The sequence below is a fragment of the Aspergillus alliaceus genome (genome assembly GCF_009176365.1).
Source record: "Aspergillus alliaceus strain CBS 536.65 unplaced genomic scaffold BDW43scaffold_6, whole genome shotgun sequence".
In the NCBI taxonomy this organism is placed as follows: Eukaryota; Fungi; Ascomycota; class Eurotiomycetes; order Eurotiales; family Aspergillaceae; genus Aspergillus; species Aspergillus alliaceus.
Genome location: NW_022474689.1, coordinates 257,304 through 274,205, shown reverse-complemented (window position 1 = coordinate 274,205; position 16,902 = coordinate 257,304). Strand labels below are relative to the sequence as shown.

General features: G+C 46.9%; 4 protein-coding genes across 4 annotated transcripts; 2 read left to right on the top strand and 2 right to left on the bottom strand.

Annotated features, from left to right (window-relative positions):
• Positions 1 to 697: 697 nt before the first annotated feature.
• On the top strand, positions 698 to 1,623 carry BDW43DRAFT_322592 (uncharacterized protein; the record flags this gene model as incomplete). Its single annotated transcript, XM_032049591.1, has 5 exons — positions 698 to 750; positions 815 to 927; positions 985 to 1,111; positions 1,180 to 1,217; positions 1,290 to 1,623. The coding sequence occupies 5 exons, from the start codon at positions 698 to 700 to the stop codon at positions 1,388 to 1,390; spliced, it is 432 nt and encodes a 143-aa protein (XP_031904002.1). The 3' UTR covers positions 1,391 to 1,623.
• A 92-nt stretch (positions 1,624 to 1,715) lies between these two features.
• On the bottom strand, positions 1,716 to 4,500 carry BDW43DRAFT_264782 (uncharacterized protein). Its single transcript, XM_032040703.1, has 4 exons — positions 4,105 to 4,500; positions 3,908 to 4,017; positions 3,089 to 3,860; positions 1,716 to 3,025 (listed from the first exon to the last, which is right to left on the bottom strand). The coding sequence occupies exons 1-4, from the start codon at positions 4,161 to 4,163 to the stop codon at positions 1,918 to 1,920; spliced, it is 2,049 nt and encodes a 682-aa protein (XP_031904001.1). The 5' UTR covers positions 4,164 to 4,500; the 3' UTR covers positions 1,716 to 1,917.
• Positions 4,501 to 8,915: 4,415 nt separating this feature from the next.
• On the top strand, positions 8,916 to 13,793 carry BDW43DRAFT_307443 (uncharacterized protein; the record flags this gene model as incomplete). The annotated part of the gene is made up of 12 exons (XM_032046253.1): positions 8,916 to 9,233; positions 9,294 to 9,385; positions 9,449 to 10,827; positions 10,891 to 11,296; positions 11,354 to 11,618; positions 11,670 to 11,744; positions 11,799 to 11,977; positions 12,035 to 12,148; positions 12,217 to 12,351; positions 12,405 to 13,218; positions 13,283 to 13,564; positions 13,629 to 13,793. 12 exons carry the CDS (start codon positions 8,916 to 8,918, stop codon positions 13,791 to 13,793), a joined length of 4,224 nt encoding a protein of 1,407 aa, XP_031904000.1.
• A 477-nt stretch (positions 13,794 to 14,270) lies between these two features.
• BDW43DRAFT_297554 (uncharacterized protein) lies at positions 14,271 to 15,194 on the bottom strand (the record flags this gene model as incomplete). Its single annotated transcript, XM_032044408.1, has 5 exons — positions 14,271 to 14,438; positions 14,509 to 14,653; positions 14,715 to 14,822; positions 14,887 to 15,059; positions 15,099 to 15,194. The coding sequence occupies 5 exons, from the start codon at positions 15,192 to 15,194 to the stop codon at positions 14,271 to 14,273; spliced, it is 690 nt and encodes a 229-aa protein (XP_031903999.1).
• Positions 15,195 to 16,902: the final 1,708 nt, after the last annotated feature.

Here is a 16,902-nt window from a genome sequence, read left to right as displayed (position 1 = left end):
TGAGCAGAGGGATGGGACTTTGTGGACGCATGTCTTTACAGTCATGGGATCCTTCTGGAAGAGAACGCTCTGGCCAAACCTACCTGTGGCAGTAATACTCCCGTAAACATCGGCGGGGTCCTCATCATCACCGTTTATCAGAATGGAATCTACCAAGGCCTATGCTTTATTGTTCATCGCGACCTAGCCCACCGTCGCCGAGCCATACTCCCACGTTGATCCTTTCAGAATTGACGACAGCATACACGTTGAAAGGATCGTAAACATTCCATAAACCCTGGCCTTGGGGAGATGGATCTGAATACCTATCCTTAAAACATCCAGGTTAAGGAGGAAGCTCCCAGCGGCAGATGTGGCTCGCCCGGTGCCATTGAGCAGAACGCTTTGTCCTGGACTGATGGAGTCATCATGGTTCCTGTCTTTGTTTAAAATATATTGACTGCTCAAGCTGCCTACTGCTTTGATCGTGCCCTAGATATTGCCGGGTCCTCCTCGTCAATATTGAAAGCATTGAGAACTCTCTATAACCGAATATGGCACGACAGCATCATGGAGTATACGCTGAAGTATACACAACGGGCTTGAAATATCCACATATAAAGCATCACGAACCTCTCCTTGAATATGCTGCTTATCAACACACAAACAATATCTTAAACACAACCTGCGATTGTCTCTTACCAAGCTCATTGCCAATATGGAGTTCCAAACCATCCTCGCTGTCACTCTCGCCCTCTTCCAGGGTGGATTGTCTCTTGCCTAGCCGGTCGAGGGAAGCGTCGTCGTCAGAGATGACCGCCGTGGATCCATGCAGGGTGCCCGGACTTGGTTCTCTCAAGAAGCAGGTGACTGCTGCTGGCAGCAACACCATGGATCTAGCTATTGCTATGTTGGAAACTAATGACATGAGCACCAACTATCCTTACGGTATGTTATCCGGTGTCTATAGTCTCCTATGAGCACCGACTGATGTGAGTATCAGAGGCGACCGCAAACCTGGCGACTCAACTAACTTCGGCATCTTCAAACAGAACTGGTACATGCTCCACCACTCTGTGTCGAAGTTCCAAGGCCAGTCTGTGTCCCAAGTCAGCAACGGTGCTACTTTGAAGTATGTTATAACCTTCTTTACTTTACCTTTCTACAGCACTATATTGAATTGATTTTATACTTCTACAGCAAGGACCTCCGCAAGGATATCAAGGCTCACCCCGACGGTGAACACAAGCTCAGATTCTGAACCTGGTTCTTCCATGTCAGCTAATATCTCTATTTATAACGATGAACAGGCTACACCGATGCCGTTAAGTGGATTAAGAGACAGATTGAGAATAACAAGAAGTACCTACTCGAAGACACTCGCTTCTGGGCCGATGTCATTGCCATCTAGGCGATGTGGCAGAGTAAAAAAGCCTATGCCGAGGTGTGGATGGGCAGATGTGTAGGTGTACTTGTCACGGATATGGTGCGTGGCGTGTGGCTTGATATATGTGAAAGTGGGATCCGTTGCTACAATAGCAATATAACTTTTATTATTGCTACTTCTTATGTACAATAGCTAGTGCGTGGGCCAATATGTACCGGTGTGGGATAAAAGGCCAACATGTTGTCTAGCAGGTAGTAGCAATCGTATGGATAGCCCAACAGAACTTTTCTTTTCTTTTTCTGCCTCTCATTAAGCTTACTAATTTTTCGTAGCTATTTGGCTATATTGGGTTTACAGCACATTATTGCCTGTCTACGCAAGTTCTACGGTGGACGTAACAACTCATTACGTGGCTCTCAATCCACATACAGAAGCGCCAAGGGTATCAGCCGCAGCAAGATAATACGTCTTAGAACTATCCAGTGAAGCATAGCAGATAAAGATGACGCTTTATCTGTTGCATAAAGCCTAATATCGTAATACAAAATGAATCATGCTGATGAGAGTAGTTGAACAATGTCTTGACGCATATGCTTCCTCGCTATTCCAAGCGCCGTTGCACCGAAGTCATCTTGAATGTTGGGATCTGCTCCTGCGTGGAGAAGAGCTTCAACGATTCCAACATGGCCTTCACTTGCAGCCACATGTAGTGGAGATCCCAAAGGCCCAACCGAATTAACAATTGCCCCATTATCTATCAGCGTCTGAACGGTTTCCGTATGTCCTGACAGGGCTGCTACCGCCAGCGGAGATCCGGCTGGTCCGTTGGATCCATTCACAGGTCTACCAGTATTGATTAGCTCTTTCACAACGGTAGACAGTCCAAACGACGCGGCATAGTAAAGAGGCGATGGAGGTTGGTTAAAGCTGTCCTCGGTAGCCACATCGTCAAACGGTGTATATCCATCTAAGAAGGACGCCCAGTTAAGATAAGCCGTCTTCAAGTTAAATAGCTCGAGTACTAATGGATAGTAAGCATCTCGTGTGTCCTGACCGGAAAGCTTCACGTGCATGGGCCAGTAGTTTGTCGCGTAACTAAGCAACGGCGAGGACTTCACTGTATCAGGTATGCTGGTGTACGGACACCTAAATTGGAGCAGATAGGCTAGACAATCTCTGGCAGTAACGGCGTGCGCGTCGCGCGCGGACAGCGCGCAATGCTTTGCCGGCCCAGTTTTAATGCGGTCTGATACAAGGAACTCCTTGACGGAGAGGTGGGCAAGTCGTACTTTCTGCTGTGTCTTGCGATCATTCAATGATTGATGCCGGGGCCCATCCGGCGCCGTGGCCACAAAGATAGACGGGCATATGTTGAGTATATCCAGCGGATCTACAAGCCTTTGGTCATGATTGAACTGACCTGATTTGTCGTCAATGGTTGCAATTTCAGCTAGTTCGGCCACGCACAATGGTCGGGCGGAATAGGTAAGCCACTTTAGCACCTTGACCACTAGATCGGCGTGCTCTTCATCAATCTCTGTGATTGCCTGCGTGTACATGTCGTCCATCGTTGCAGGAAGAGAATCCAGCCTTTTACGCAGCATAGAGGGGCTTAGACAGTTTCCAAGCGCATCCAGCTGACAGGCAGCCCATCGGAACCTAGGGGTGGTGAGCCAATTTCGTTGTCCAGATGGGGGGTCTATCAGATTTAATAAGACTTACATCCCATGGGCTTTGTTTACCAGTTCTTCCATGATCTCTTCTTTTATGTCTGCACGATTATTCCACCGTTTTAGTTTGCGATCCGTGAGAAGTTGTTCTCTGATATATAGCCGTATATCCTCGTCCACCTGAGCGCTTTGAATAGGAACCTTGACGCTGCGAGGTAAGCTTTGAAATCGCCTGTCGGCTTCCAGTTCCCCGCGCCCTGTTAAGAGTAAGTGCTGTTGTTGAAGGCGCCATTCCGTAATCTGTTGGATTATATCCCATTGCAGATGCCGTTCTGCACACTCGTCGATCGCATCCACGATAATAAACACCTCTTCAAATGATAAGATGCATTCCTTAAATACCTCAAGCAAATCGGTCGTAGTAGGCTGCTGTCCATTCTTCGATGCGAATAATACCTCTACTTTCGAGGGAATGTAGTCAATCGCTGCCAGCAGTTGATGCACAAGCGACCGCAACATTGCTTCGGGAGACCGCTTCCCGATATCCTGGAAATCAAAATAGAAATAAACAGTGGCAGTCTTTGAGCTCCCCCTGTAAAGCTCCAGCATGGAGTCTATGATGAGCGAGCTCAGAACGGTTTTCCCGCACCCAGCGATTCCATGAAGCCAGAGCGTTGAGGATGGATCCGCCCTCCACCTCATGAACTCTTTACTTTGTAGAAACCATTCCCCGGTTCCTTTTTGTCTTTTCCGGTGGGCGGCATTGTGGTTTGTTGATGGATCAGGTGCAGATAACCATGCCTTCACCTTTGCACGTTGGGTATCTGCACTGCGGTTAGCTGTATCAGATTATATAGATGGTTCCACGTACCAAGTTCAGCGCGCTGAGAGATCTGTCGGATACACCCAATGTCATCCCGAGTATCTAGAATTGCCTCGCGACTAACTGAAGCCGTCTCTTTGATAGCCAAGATAAGGCTCCTGGAGCGTATCGGATTAGCAAACATTCTTCATCCAATGTCGAAAGGCGAATACAGTGCGAAGCATAAAGGCGCAGAAGTAACGTACGTCTGATCAGCATCCAAAGCCAAACTAAGCGTGCTCTTTAATCTCCCAATATCCTCCATAGCCCTTCTAGTCTCCGCCTCCCTCAGTGGCCAGCTCAAGGCACTGGCAAAAGCCCTCCGTCTCGAAGAATCACCCGGAGCTAGCCGGCATTCCAGCTCTTCAAGGAACTCGCGCGTTTTCTCCAGTGGCCCACCGGGTTGGCATAGTACCCTCAGGGATGGCAGCTCGTCTTGTCGAGCGAGTGACAACAGCCGTTCCAGAACTCCGCCTAGATTTCTCACTTCGTCGCATAAGCCCCACGGTTTAGTAGTCGATGCGTAGCTGTAGCATATTGACAGGACGACATTGGTAGCCTGGAGAACTGCGATGAGACTGGCTGTGAAGCTGAGAGGATCCATGATTGTTGTATTTTGGTTGGTCTTTGTACAGAGGGACAAGGCTGTTTTATAGGTGTTAGGGCTCAGCCGCTGCATAGCCTCATTGCCCCACGTTTCTTGGATAATGTTGTTCTCTACGAGAATGGACGCCCCACCACCTGCTGATCATGTACTGCGAGATTTTGCTCTGCTTTATCTCTGTGGGTATGGTGCTTGGAACGTTTAGTATAGGGTTATCTTTAAAGAGTGCCAGAATAGTACAGGGAGAGATTTCATCAAACAAGGCGCAAAATGAGCATTCACACTTCATTCGTATCAATATATATCCATCTATATTTATTAAGAGAAGACATGTTCGAGTCACTAGTTCGCAGCACAAGCGAGTCGTTCAAGTATCGATACATTCATCGTATACAGATCGGAACCATCCTCATACAGAAACACCGAAGGCCCTTTGCTAATCTCAAAAGTCCCACGTCATTCTCAAATACCAAGGGGTCGTGAATCACCCCCTCATGTTCAGAAACGTAATCTCCTTCAGCAAAATACCCCGTCTGAGCGTGCGTACCACTCCCCTTCAACACATACATCTCGGCGCTGTCGAGATGCCGATGCCGAGGAAGGACACCACATTTCTCTGCCCGAACGATTATGGTATACTTGCATGTTTCTGGATCAGCCTGGAAAATTTTGATGTATACATGGGGAGCGAGAGGTAGCCTTTCCAGGTCTTTGCAGTGGACGGTGATGGCCCCATCTTGAAGAGGCTTATCGCTTTCTGATGGGGTACGAATATGTGCGGATGGATCTTCGATCATAATTGTAATTGGTCCTGAACGAAGTATCTCGAAGGCTCTATCTGAAATGCAGCGTTGGTGAGTATGGCCGTATGTTTGATTAGGTTGCTTGTTTTATAGGGCTTGCTCACCAGACTTGTTTTGTTGTATGTGCTACGTTTGGGTCGCTCCTTCATGCTACTAAGCGACTTGAAGAAACTATAGACACTGCGTTATACAGCGCAGACGGCAGTAGGGCAGGCTGGTGGTATATCTCAGGCAATGGCTCGGCAATCGCCTAAAGAAGCATCTCGACATTTTTCTGAGGCTAGAATGCTGGCTTTTATCCTCCTGTGCTTTCGGAATTTCCCTCCGATCGAAAAGGGTTAGCTTTCGGACATAGCCCTTCAACCCTGATTAGCTAGTGGTAGAATATGCGTTGCATCGTTCAAAAATAAAGAAACTACCAAAAAAAAAAAAAAAAAAAAAAAAATAAAAAAAAAAAAAAAAAAAAAAAAAAAAAAAAAAAAAAAAAAAAAAAAAAAAAAAAAAAAAAAAAAAAAAAAAAAGGAACATGGATTTCATCTTATCGGGTTGTTGTTATACTGGCCGTGAAGATACTGAAGGTATGAGAAAGACGGCTTCTCCAGGCGCAATAGAACCATTAAACTGAAGACAATGATTATCTGGGAGGGGCCATTGTCTAAGGTGAAAGGTGGTTGAGGTGGGAAGAACTGGGAAGAACTGGGAGAACGGGGCACTCATTGCATTGTGGTAAGCGTTGGAATGAGAATGGAAAGTCAAACAAGAGGGCTCCCTCCAGTTTAAACTGACTATACTCCCTAGTACTAATGTCCACGATGACACGACTCCTCATTTTAGTGCGCGCAAAGCTATAACCCTACTGACTGCGCACCACCGGGCGGTACTGATAATGTAATTTCTCGAAACCATAGACGATGGTGTCCCAAAGCCGAGCCTGGGTAAACCGGAGCGCGTGGCGGACCAATATGACTTTGGCGGCTGAAATATAGGTTGTAGATAATCCGAATCAACGGATACTGCGCAGCATTAATGATGCGAAAATGCTTGATCCTAATAATCCTAATACATGGCCAGACGTGCTATCAGCAGGATAGCAGCTACCATGTTAAGAGTGCTAGGTGCCCTAGTGATGAAACTCGAGGTAGCAAGAGGTTGCACCGAGTTCATGGTTTGGAAATAATATATCAGGAGGCGGAGAGCTAACATCTAAATAGTAATCCCGGGGGGCTAACCAACTAAACTAAGCCTTAAGGGTTCTTTATCTCTGCCGTCGAATCGCTTACTACAAATGTACAGTACAGTAGTGCACGTATGCATGCTGTGATGCTTGGCTCACTTCTCCTCTCCCGCTGCCAGTGTCTTTCGCTTATCACCCTTTTGCTGTTAGCCTATGCTCCTGCACGAGGATCGGGGATTTATTCAATTCAAGCATGTAACCGTGCTTGGACATTTATAGATGTAGTGCTGTACTCCCGATCACTTCTATAGGTCGCCAATTTTCGTCCGCTAGGAGAGCCTGTAAACTCTTTTGTGTGTGCAGGTTTGCACTGTACTTACTCATATATGTAGTCTTATCAATTCATCAAGGCAACATAAGGGATCAGTGTGCTCTCTGCCCCAGCTGGTGAAGAGTCCAGAGCTGTCAATTCCGTCAATCAGCTAGCTATGAGCAATTGTCGCTCTTCATACTATGTGTCTATCGCTCGCAACGGCGGGTGTTGTGATGCAACCCTATGCACGAGTCGTACCTTAGAAATCTAGGTTAGGATTGGATGACTGTGATTACCTTGGCATCTGTCTTCCCCGAACGCGCGCTCACTGAGACTGGCAGGCTTTTGGTGTTGTCATGGGTAAGGCGTGGGCAGTGTCTTCCCCATATACAGTGAATATGGTTATTCTGAATAGGGATAGTGTTTATCAGTGATCTTCTCTTGCATGCACGGTGAGAGAATTAATGATTATATAAACTGTTCATTGTACTGGGCTCTCTAACTAAGCGCCGTATAGCATACCACTGGGGAATATGAAGGCACCTTTTGTGCGTGTTCCTGCCCTAGAGGCCCATCTACCTATCCTACCTTGCCATGTCGATGCCGTTTAACTGAATAATGCTATCTACAGTGTTTCACGATCGCTCGGTATATTTATCTCCACTTGATGCCACCAGTGATACTCAGCCTTCTCTTGTTCTATTATCGGATCTTATGCGATATCTTACCATCGATAGAACTGTATTCGTTTCTATTACGCACATTGTCGTCTTCTTTCTCACTATTTTCGCCTGTGCACCTGTCTCTCATGCATGGGATGAAATTTGGCGAAGGATATTGATGTATAAATTCTAGCTTTTCAATTAGTCTATAAATTTTATGCAACTAGATTTTCTGAGTATAGCAGTAATTAGTAATAGCCTACAAAAGACTTATGTACGACGGCGTCCAACTGAGCAACCGCCCAATAACTCCAGGATAGAGCTTGAAGACTAGTATCTCTCATACATGAAGTCGATATCTCCCCACCAGGTCATTCTCAGGGTTTCAGCGTCCGTGTGACCCACTTGTTTTTCCCTGATCTGCGAAGACCCATAACCAACTGGCGAAGATTTGCGAACTTACGATTGGAAGCATCTGCCCTGAACGTGACAGTCTAAGAATAATATTAATACGTTCAAAAGGAAATGAATAAAATTGATCAACACTTTGACTACCATCTCTTGACTTGCAGGACCCACATTTGTCTTACAAGCTTGGGGGCGATTTACTACAATTTACTCCTTCCGTTGACCTTAACGAGTAATGATATCATAAAAGTGGTTTAGCCTGAAGTTAAACACGAGGAATATTAGTTCTATGAAAAAAAAAATCTGAAGACAAGGCTAACGGCGTAAATACCCCAATGGCCCCACTAGAGCCCCTGAACAATGGGTACTGTGTGCGAAAAGATCATGGTGTGGACCGGTGGGGGGTTCGTGACATGCTTTCCCTTCTATGATCATGTCCATTATGTAGAAAGTATGCTAGGAGAAGAGGTGAGTGGTTTTGACCTTGCTACTGGTGGTACTCACAGTTCCACCACGACCACAGTATGGATTTTCAGTGTCTTCAACTCCAGCAGTTGCTCCGTACGATGAGGCGAGATGGGGCAGACAGAATTGTTCGATCAGGTTCATATGAAAGACACACCGGGATCCAACATTCCCAGCTCTTGTGTAGTATTTTCATTGGAAACTACATCAAGATTTGAAATTCAATCCGGCAAATCATTAGCTCAAGCCCTGTGTCATCAAACTCAGCCTCACAAGGCACAGTATAATCTCGATACTATCCTATACATTAGAAACCGAATGCCGAGAAGATTCGGGTCCACGCTTCGGTAACGTCCGCCAGGCACCGTATTGCAATTGGATAGCGAAGCTTCCTTGCCCTAATTAATAGATGCCAAGGTATCGCTTCTGGATCTAATTTCCCTAGATTGGAATTGGCAGTGGCAGTTCAAGTTTCTGGCCCCCTTCCACGTGAACGCTGGGTGCACTCAAGGCGTATAAAAAGATCCCTAGGAGCGCGAGAAGTCGGAATTGTCTTTCTTTCTCCATAACCTACATCCCTCACTCATTATGGGGATAGAGCGCGGCATCTACCGCATGATGCATCTTTGCATTATCGGTCTGGCGCTGTTTGCTGTTACTTTAGCATTGCCTTCACCTACCGAACTGCAAGAAACGCCAACGTCTCTTGATGGCGTCCCCCGCGTGGAAGCTCGCGATGCCAAGCCGTTTGCTCTCCGTATCATGCCTCTTGGGGCTTCAATCACTATGGGCCTTAAGTCAAGTGACAGTAATGGTTACCGCATATGGATACGTGAGCAGCTTCGACACGCTGGATGGGAAGTCAACATGGTTGGATCTCGCAAAGATGGGACTATGAGAGACAATGTAAGCGTATCACCGAATAGGTCAATTCCTCTACACGAAGCTGATATGTCAAATCTCTAGGACAATGAAGGATGGAGTGGATGGATCATCGATGAAGTTGCCAGAGAGGCCGAGAAGACAATCCCGAAAGCCCCTAATCTTATTTTGATCAAGTAGGACTTGCCTGATCACCTGTCTTTGCATGCTTTGCGAATTCTGACTGCCCTATTCTACAGTGCTGGTACCAATGATGCTGTGAGAGGCATAAAGGTCGACGAAGCAGGACAGCGGATGAACGTGATGCTCACTCGTCTGTATGATAAGATACCTGGAACGACTATAATCCTATCAACACTGTTGTCCAATGGGGACCCGAAAGCACAAGCCAATGTCGTGAAAATCAACGAGCAATACCGTAACATTGCCGCCGCTCGCCGAAAGAATGGTGACAAGATAGTTCTAGCGGAGATGAGTGACTTTATCAAAGTCAACGAACTTGTCGATGGAACTCATCCAACTGATCACGGATACAAGAAGATGGCCTCGGTATGGTGGGCCGCGATTCAAGAAGCCGAGAAGGCAAAATTCTTATCAGAGCCCAAAGATATCGGGGAGAGCGACTGGATTGATACAACCTGTGAAAAGAAGTTCGGTTCTGGGAATGACGGCGGCAAAGTCCAGACACAACGCGGCAGTGGCTGGGACGATGGCGACTACAAGCATAACTCCCAGAGTATGGGCCGTATCAAGCAGATTGGGATTACCGGCTCCAAGGGTGATACCCATCCGGGTATCAACTACGCCCAGTTAGTCAACCAAGGAGGTGCCCACCGCGAAGGAGCCCTGGATGAGCTTGTTTGGACCCGGGATGGAAAGGGGACGTGGATGTACCCGAACAACAACAATGGCAAGTTCGGTAATCCTGTCAAGATCGATGTTAAAGACAACTGTCTTGCGCGAGGTGTGCGTTGGGGTGATCTAAACAACGACGGACTGGACGACTTCATCTGCATTAGCAGGGAGGGTGCCATGTATGCATCAATCAACCAAGGCGGGAATCCCCCCCAGTTCAAGTCCATCGGCCTGGTGAGAGAGGCGCCCGGTGGTGGTTTAGCTCAGGCGAACGTCCGACTCGGTGACATTGATGGCGATGGCCGCCTTGATTACTGCCTTGTCAAAGGAAACGGTGATATCCAGTGTTGGAGAAACGGTGGTCAGAAAGATGCCCCAACAAAAGAATTTAATGGGTATTGGCAGGACCTCGGGACTGTGTTTAAAGGTAAAGGTATGGGCGATATCGCAGGTGTTCGTCTCGTCGATATTAATGGAGATTTCCGTGCCGATTGGCTCTGGCTTGATGACGAGGGCAAGGTCACCACGTATATCAACCAGCGCGGCACAGGTAAAGGCAGCCTGGCCCCTGATTGGCGTCGAATTGGCGTTACTCATGCTGGAATGGGTGTTAAGGGCGCTAGGGATCGTATCAAATTCGGCCAAGTCTATCCACATGGGGGCGCTGATTACGTGTGGATTGAGTCTCTAAAGAATGCTGATACTTATAACCACTATACAACCGTGTGGAAGAATATTGGAAAAGGGGGAACTACACTGAAAGGTAAGATATCTCTCTCAATCATCTCTATGATATGTGGTCGATGTGGCTAATCTGTCTGACCAGCCGATGGTGACTTCTATTGCGACTGGCGTGGCACTGGTGCCGATGACTATATCTGGATCTCCCCGACAGGTAGGGGCTTGCTCTATGGTAACATCCATAAGCCTCCAACTTGGGTCCCCGAGGGACCCCAAATATTTGACCTGGGCAAAGATCGCAAGAGCATTCATCTAGCAGACTTCGATGGTGATGGCAAGTGCGACGTTTGGGCCGTAAACCGTGAGACTGGTGCCGCGGAAGTCTGGATTAACCACTGGAACGAAGAGACCACCAGTGGCTTTTTGGACTACAAGGGAGTTGTCACCGGGGATGTCAAATGTACCGAAGGATGGGGGGTCGGGTTTCGCGACATTGGTGTGCGGATGGCTGATCTTGATGGCGATGGGCGCGCAGATTACCTGTGCATGGAGTAAGTACTTCAAGGTAATTGTTATAAGAGCCCATCATACTAACTCTGTCTGATCAGGCCCAATGGACGAACAGTTGGATGGCTAAACAAAGGTGTGAATAAGTTTGAAGCTAAGAATCAGGTCAAACGCACTCACGGATATGATCGTGCCAACCACATCTGGGCCGATGTAGACGGTGATGGTCTTGTCGACTTTCTCTGGGTCGATAAATTCAATGGTGACACCAAGGTCTGGATCAACAAAGGTCCACATCCTACCGCAGGCTCCAGTTATAAGTGGGAACTGCTTGACGGTCCTCGATATCAAGGCTCGGATCGAGGGGTGGGTGGTACTTTGACTGATCGCGGTGAAATTGGCTGACTATTGTGATAGGCCAATTTATTCTTCCCAAACCTTGGAGGACTGGGCCGTGCAGATATGCACAACGTCATTCCCAGAACTAACATCGTGAGTTGTCCCTGGTAGCCCTTGCGCACTAAGTTGGATATTAAAGCTGTCTAGGCCTATACGTGGTTCAACACTTGTCCCGGAAGTGATAGCAAAGCTGCAGATGATATCGACCCGTCTAAAGACCCTGGGTTACCCCCATACACGCCCCCTGGTCAACCCACGCCTACAGGCGAACCTCCCATCAGTCCTACTGCGACTGGGAAGCCTGGCGATGCTCCTGATGGTTATTAGTATGCTTTAACTTGCAAATCCCGCGAAGTGATCCCAGAGCTGATAGGGAATTCTAGTGAACATTGGCCCTTGAATGACGAGGGTAAAACGAAATCGGTCTGCAATCACCTCGATGAACTGGATAAAAACCTCTGGAATAAAAATGACATGGGCAACTGGCTGACTACCACGTAAGTCTTAGGCCAGATTTTTCTTTTTTTTTGGATTTCTTGAAAGCTGACTTCAGGGATTGAACTAGTGCTGGTTGGTACCAAAAGCTCAACCGCAACCCCGATGTTCCTTTCAAGTGGCCTGGCGGGCTTGCCGATGCGCTTGCAAAGTATAACGGAAGCGAAAAAGAAGAACCTGCTCCTTACTCATGGGAATGTCCCAAGTAGGTATCTCCAAGCCTCAAGGCCATGACTGCCGCTAATCTCGACGTTACAGTGTTCGTGCAGATTGTAGCGTGAAACATCTGGAAGATGTTGCGCCTTGCGAGGAGGGCCGGATGTACCGAGTCCAGGCTCTAACTGCGATACATAACCTGGCGCAATACCTTAAGGTTATGTATGATATGACGTCAGAAATCTGGACGGACATAGGTTTCGGAAACGCAGACCTGGTCCGGAGGTACTCACACAAGAGTGATGATAATACCGAGTTTGGAGAGGATGCAGGAATGACTATTGGCGCAGGATTTGCCAGTATCATGGGTGCTTTCTTTCTTGCCCCCATGGCAGGTGTCGCCGCAGGGGCGATGACCATTGGAGCCGGCGCTGTGGCTGCACTTGGTGGACCTTCCCCAGCCGACCTCAAGTTTGATACGTATGCAGACCTCGGCAGGAGATCGGCTGCTATGCATCGTGCTATGACCAAGAGCTTGGATATTTTCTACAACGGTCTTTTCTTCAAAGACCCCCCCAACGACCCGCATTGGGCGACTAGCCCTACTGCCCTCCCACGCATGCTCTACACCGGAAATTTTGCCTCATATAAAAGTGTTGTCGCACCCACCGATGAGGAGACGATGAGGGATTCCATGGTTCCTGACAAAGCCGGCCTTGTTAAGTATGTTGTCGCTCCGTTGCTCAACATGCTGTGGGAAAAAGACCTGTACTTCATTGTCAAGATTGACAACAAGGCCATTCGAAACGTCAATGGAGAGGAGTACCACCCTTGCGACAAGAATGGAGACATGCACGAAAACAAAGATACCACCAATATGAAATGGTGCAATCCAGACGACACGGCCTTTTTCTTTGTATGATTTCCCTCCCACCTGGCGACACAGACTCAGACTTATAGTATTGACTGACCTCAAACAGTATAGTCGAGGGGGGAAGGGCCACGTCCCCAAAGGCATTGACAAGCTGCCAGATGAGTATGGGTTCAACGGATACGATGTCGTACGATCTTCCTATCTGGTTCAAAAAACGACAAACGAATGGCAGTCCAAGGTCAAGACGGATTCATACTTCAGCTGGGTTCCCCAAACCTCCGGTACTGATATCCCTGCATGGCAAATGATGCGATGGAACTTGCCAGTGTGTGATCTTACAGAGCATAAGGTTAAAGAAGACTGTGGCTCTGGACTTTTATGGCATGTTGTATGTCTTGACTTTCCCGTTTCTCGTTTGAAGAAAAGGTCAAATTATTAACATACTTGTTTAGTGCATGTATTCCGCTATCAAAGAAACTTGTGGGAGGCTAGATGGGTGGCCAAGTGATTATGATTTCCCCAATGGTTTAAGCGGCACTGTACCTCACAAAAAGGAAGGATCCCCTTATTCCGAGGCTTCGTCGGCTGCGGATGTAGTCCAATCCCTTTCGGGCTGATCTTGAAGCCGTTGAATTCTTGGTATTCAAGCTACAGGCTAGCATGAGCAAGCATCGCTTCCAATTCACCAACGATGTTTCATATGACCGCCAACGGTCATGGGTTTCTTGTTTAGGATAGGCTCGGAAATTTGCAGATCTTTGTGAATACCACTGCCGCATTCTAGTCCTTCCAGCCCAGGGATATCATGCGGAGTATGTGCTTTGTTCTATATTTTCTTGAGGATTATCTTGCCATAATAATTACGTTGTAATTCTATTTTGCCATTTTTCGAAGTCTCGATTCTGCGAAACCCTATCGTGCTACTTACCTATCGCAGCACATAGTAGATTGACTACAATTTACCATTTCAATCTGTTTAAGGTCACTGTTCTATTGTTTTGATTCATTTCTCGTTGCTCGACGCACATATTTACATCACTGACTTGTTTCACAGTTCAGTTGAGAAACGATTCGCATTAGTCAAACCCCCATTTCTACCAGGCAATATCTTTCCTATCATAAATATCCCAGCCAGGAATATCAATGTTCTTAGAACACCCGTTCGAGTCCTTCTCAGCCTTTTCAACCACTTTCAAAACTGCTTGTGCTTCCTGTACAGCAGTAAGGTGCGCATCGCCACCACCCATATCCGTTCGTAGCCACTTTATAGGTTAGTAAATACAAACCAGGAGACTTTTTAGATCCAATCACATCACTTAGCCCTGGACTCACGGCCAAGGAAACGTATCCTTCATTCTTATACGACATAGCATATTGCACCGTTAGCGCATTCAGGGCTGCCTTGCTAATCTTATACGCCGGGCAGGGAGCAAAGGAAGAAAGCTCAGCTTTGGTCATAGAAGCATAAACGCTCGAGCTAGAAACATGTTCAGAATACTTCACACGAGTCTGAAGCATCGTATACGACAATAACTCACATTTTGGCGACTTTCTTCAACGCTCCCTTTCTTAACAGAGGGAGAAAGGCGCGCGTCATGTTATGTGCTCCAACAAAGTTTACGCTAAGCTGGTAATCGAGATCGGACCTTTGGCGAAGAGCGTTAGACTGCGCTTGGAAATATGATGTTAGTATGAGTCGAGATTCCTCACATGAGTACACGTTCTCCATGAGTCTCTGAATGAACTCCGGCGCAATTGATGAGACCATCCACTCCTTTTTGACCCACGACAGAGCTCGCCGTCTCAGCGCAGCTTGAAATGCTAGACTCGTTGGAGACGTCTAGGGAGATGAAAACAACACCGCCGGCTTCCCTTTTAACGATCTCTTCCGGTGCAGTACTTCATTTTCGAGTAGCAGCGACCACAAGGCTGACTTCAGCGGTGTCTCGAGATACTAGTTCTTTCACCAAGGCCAATCCCAGTCCTCGGGAGCTTCCGGTTACGAGATAGGTTGCCATATTGCTTTCGGAGGTGAATAGATTTCTAGGAATATTCTTACACTCGGAAGGGTTTAATGTATGCAGCTAAAGGACTCTTAAATCAAAAAGAAAACTAGACAATTAGTCATAAACCCGAATCGAGATTAATTGCTGGATCGAGATTGTCTTGAAGAACCAGAGTGGGCCCATTAAGGAAGCTCAGCGTTTCATACGACAACGTAACTGGATAAAAGCCTTGAAGACCGAGAATGAAGAGATATATACGTCGGCAAGTGTAGTGCCGAGCTTGAAAGCCACACTGATAGCCAATTGATGGCGTGTATCTAGGGAATATCTCTAAACTATCACGTAGCCGAGGGTTACCTCCAAAATTGGACGGAATTCCGAACGACAACGGTTTAGCGTGTCGAGTCTCGACCCCCGAAGATTCATTTGAGCCACTCGAAAATCACACGAATCTATCCTTATTAGTAATTTATCTTGCTCCTATTTCTGTGTTTAGTTGCCAGAAGGGAAAGCCGTAACGTCTATAGATTATTGTGGAATCTTAATTTGTGTGACTTAAGAGGCCAAAGGTTAAGTCAAAGAGATTAGACATGTACTTGCTAGGGTAAAACACATTGAAATAAAATAAAGCTAAATCTACAAAAAATAAGAAAGAAAAGAAAAGAAAATAAAGAGGACCCTGGGGACTAACCGTACCAACTGTATTTCTACATGGTTAACGCTGGAATAGGAAGAAGTCTGGTTGTTGAAAAAACGTGTCACACTAAGACTGCTTCACTACATTTCGTTCAGCTCTAGGGCTGCAACATCAGAACAGCACAGGCTGATAATGTCCAACTTAGGAGCGGAAAAGAGATAACTAATTTGTTCGCTCCAAACTAGCACTCTTAGCAAGATAAGAAGCGAAAAGATTCATCGTCTTGCAGCGGTAGAAGTGACATCATGGCGGAGTACCCTCTACCTGCAGTGAGCTTATCCTGATTCCCTGTACCCCATTGGTCCGAGACACCAAGTACTGATGCGACAATAGTGTTATTTGTGTTATTCTAGGAAGATGAAATGCTATAGGCAGCGTAATTGTGCGAATTGCGTTGATACGGGTGTTGCATGTCAACGCTTTCGTCCCGGAAAGGCATCGAAGAAGCTTTCAACAAGGTATTCAACTCACTTTTCATATTAAAGGCTGATGGGAGAACTAGGATACCGGAAGAGAATGTCTTTAGATTGGAGAGTGCGCCATCAGATTCAAATCTGCAAAGGTGTGAATAGTCAAAGTTTCTAAGATATGAAGACTGTCTGCACATCAATGCTCGGTATTGCTAGTGAACATACAAACACATTAGTCTCCATGTCAGGCCAAGAAGGGAACACAACTGCTAAGCGGAGGAAGCTTGAGGATCATAGAGATGGAAACCCTCGCTATGACTCGAATCCGCCAATTGCTCAAGACCATCATGCACAGCAGGCTAAACTTGTAATGTAGGAGGCATCTAGACGAGGAACGATGGAAGATCCTCCAGTCAGCTGTCAAACTAGTTGATAGAATGTCGAGGGGAGAACACCTTGATTTTCAAGAAAGCTTGCCCTCGGGAGGGGCTAATCGTGAGAACCTCGGTGCTGGCATTCCTCAGAGCCCTCCAGCAGAGCTATTGTACATGCTTCTTCCAGGTTTGCCGGTGTATTCTTGTTGTCTGTGATTAGTACTTCTGGTATCTAGAAC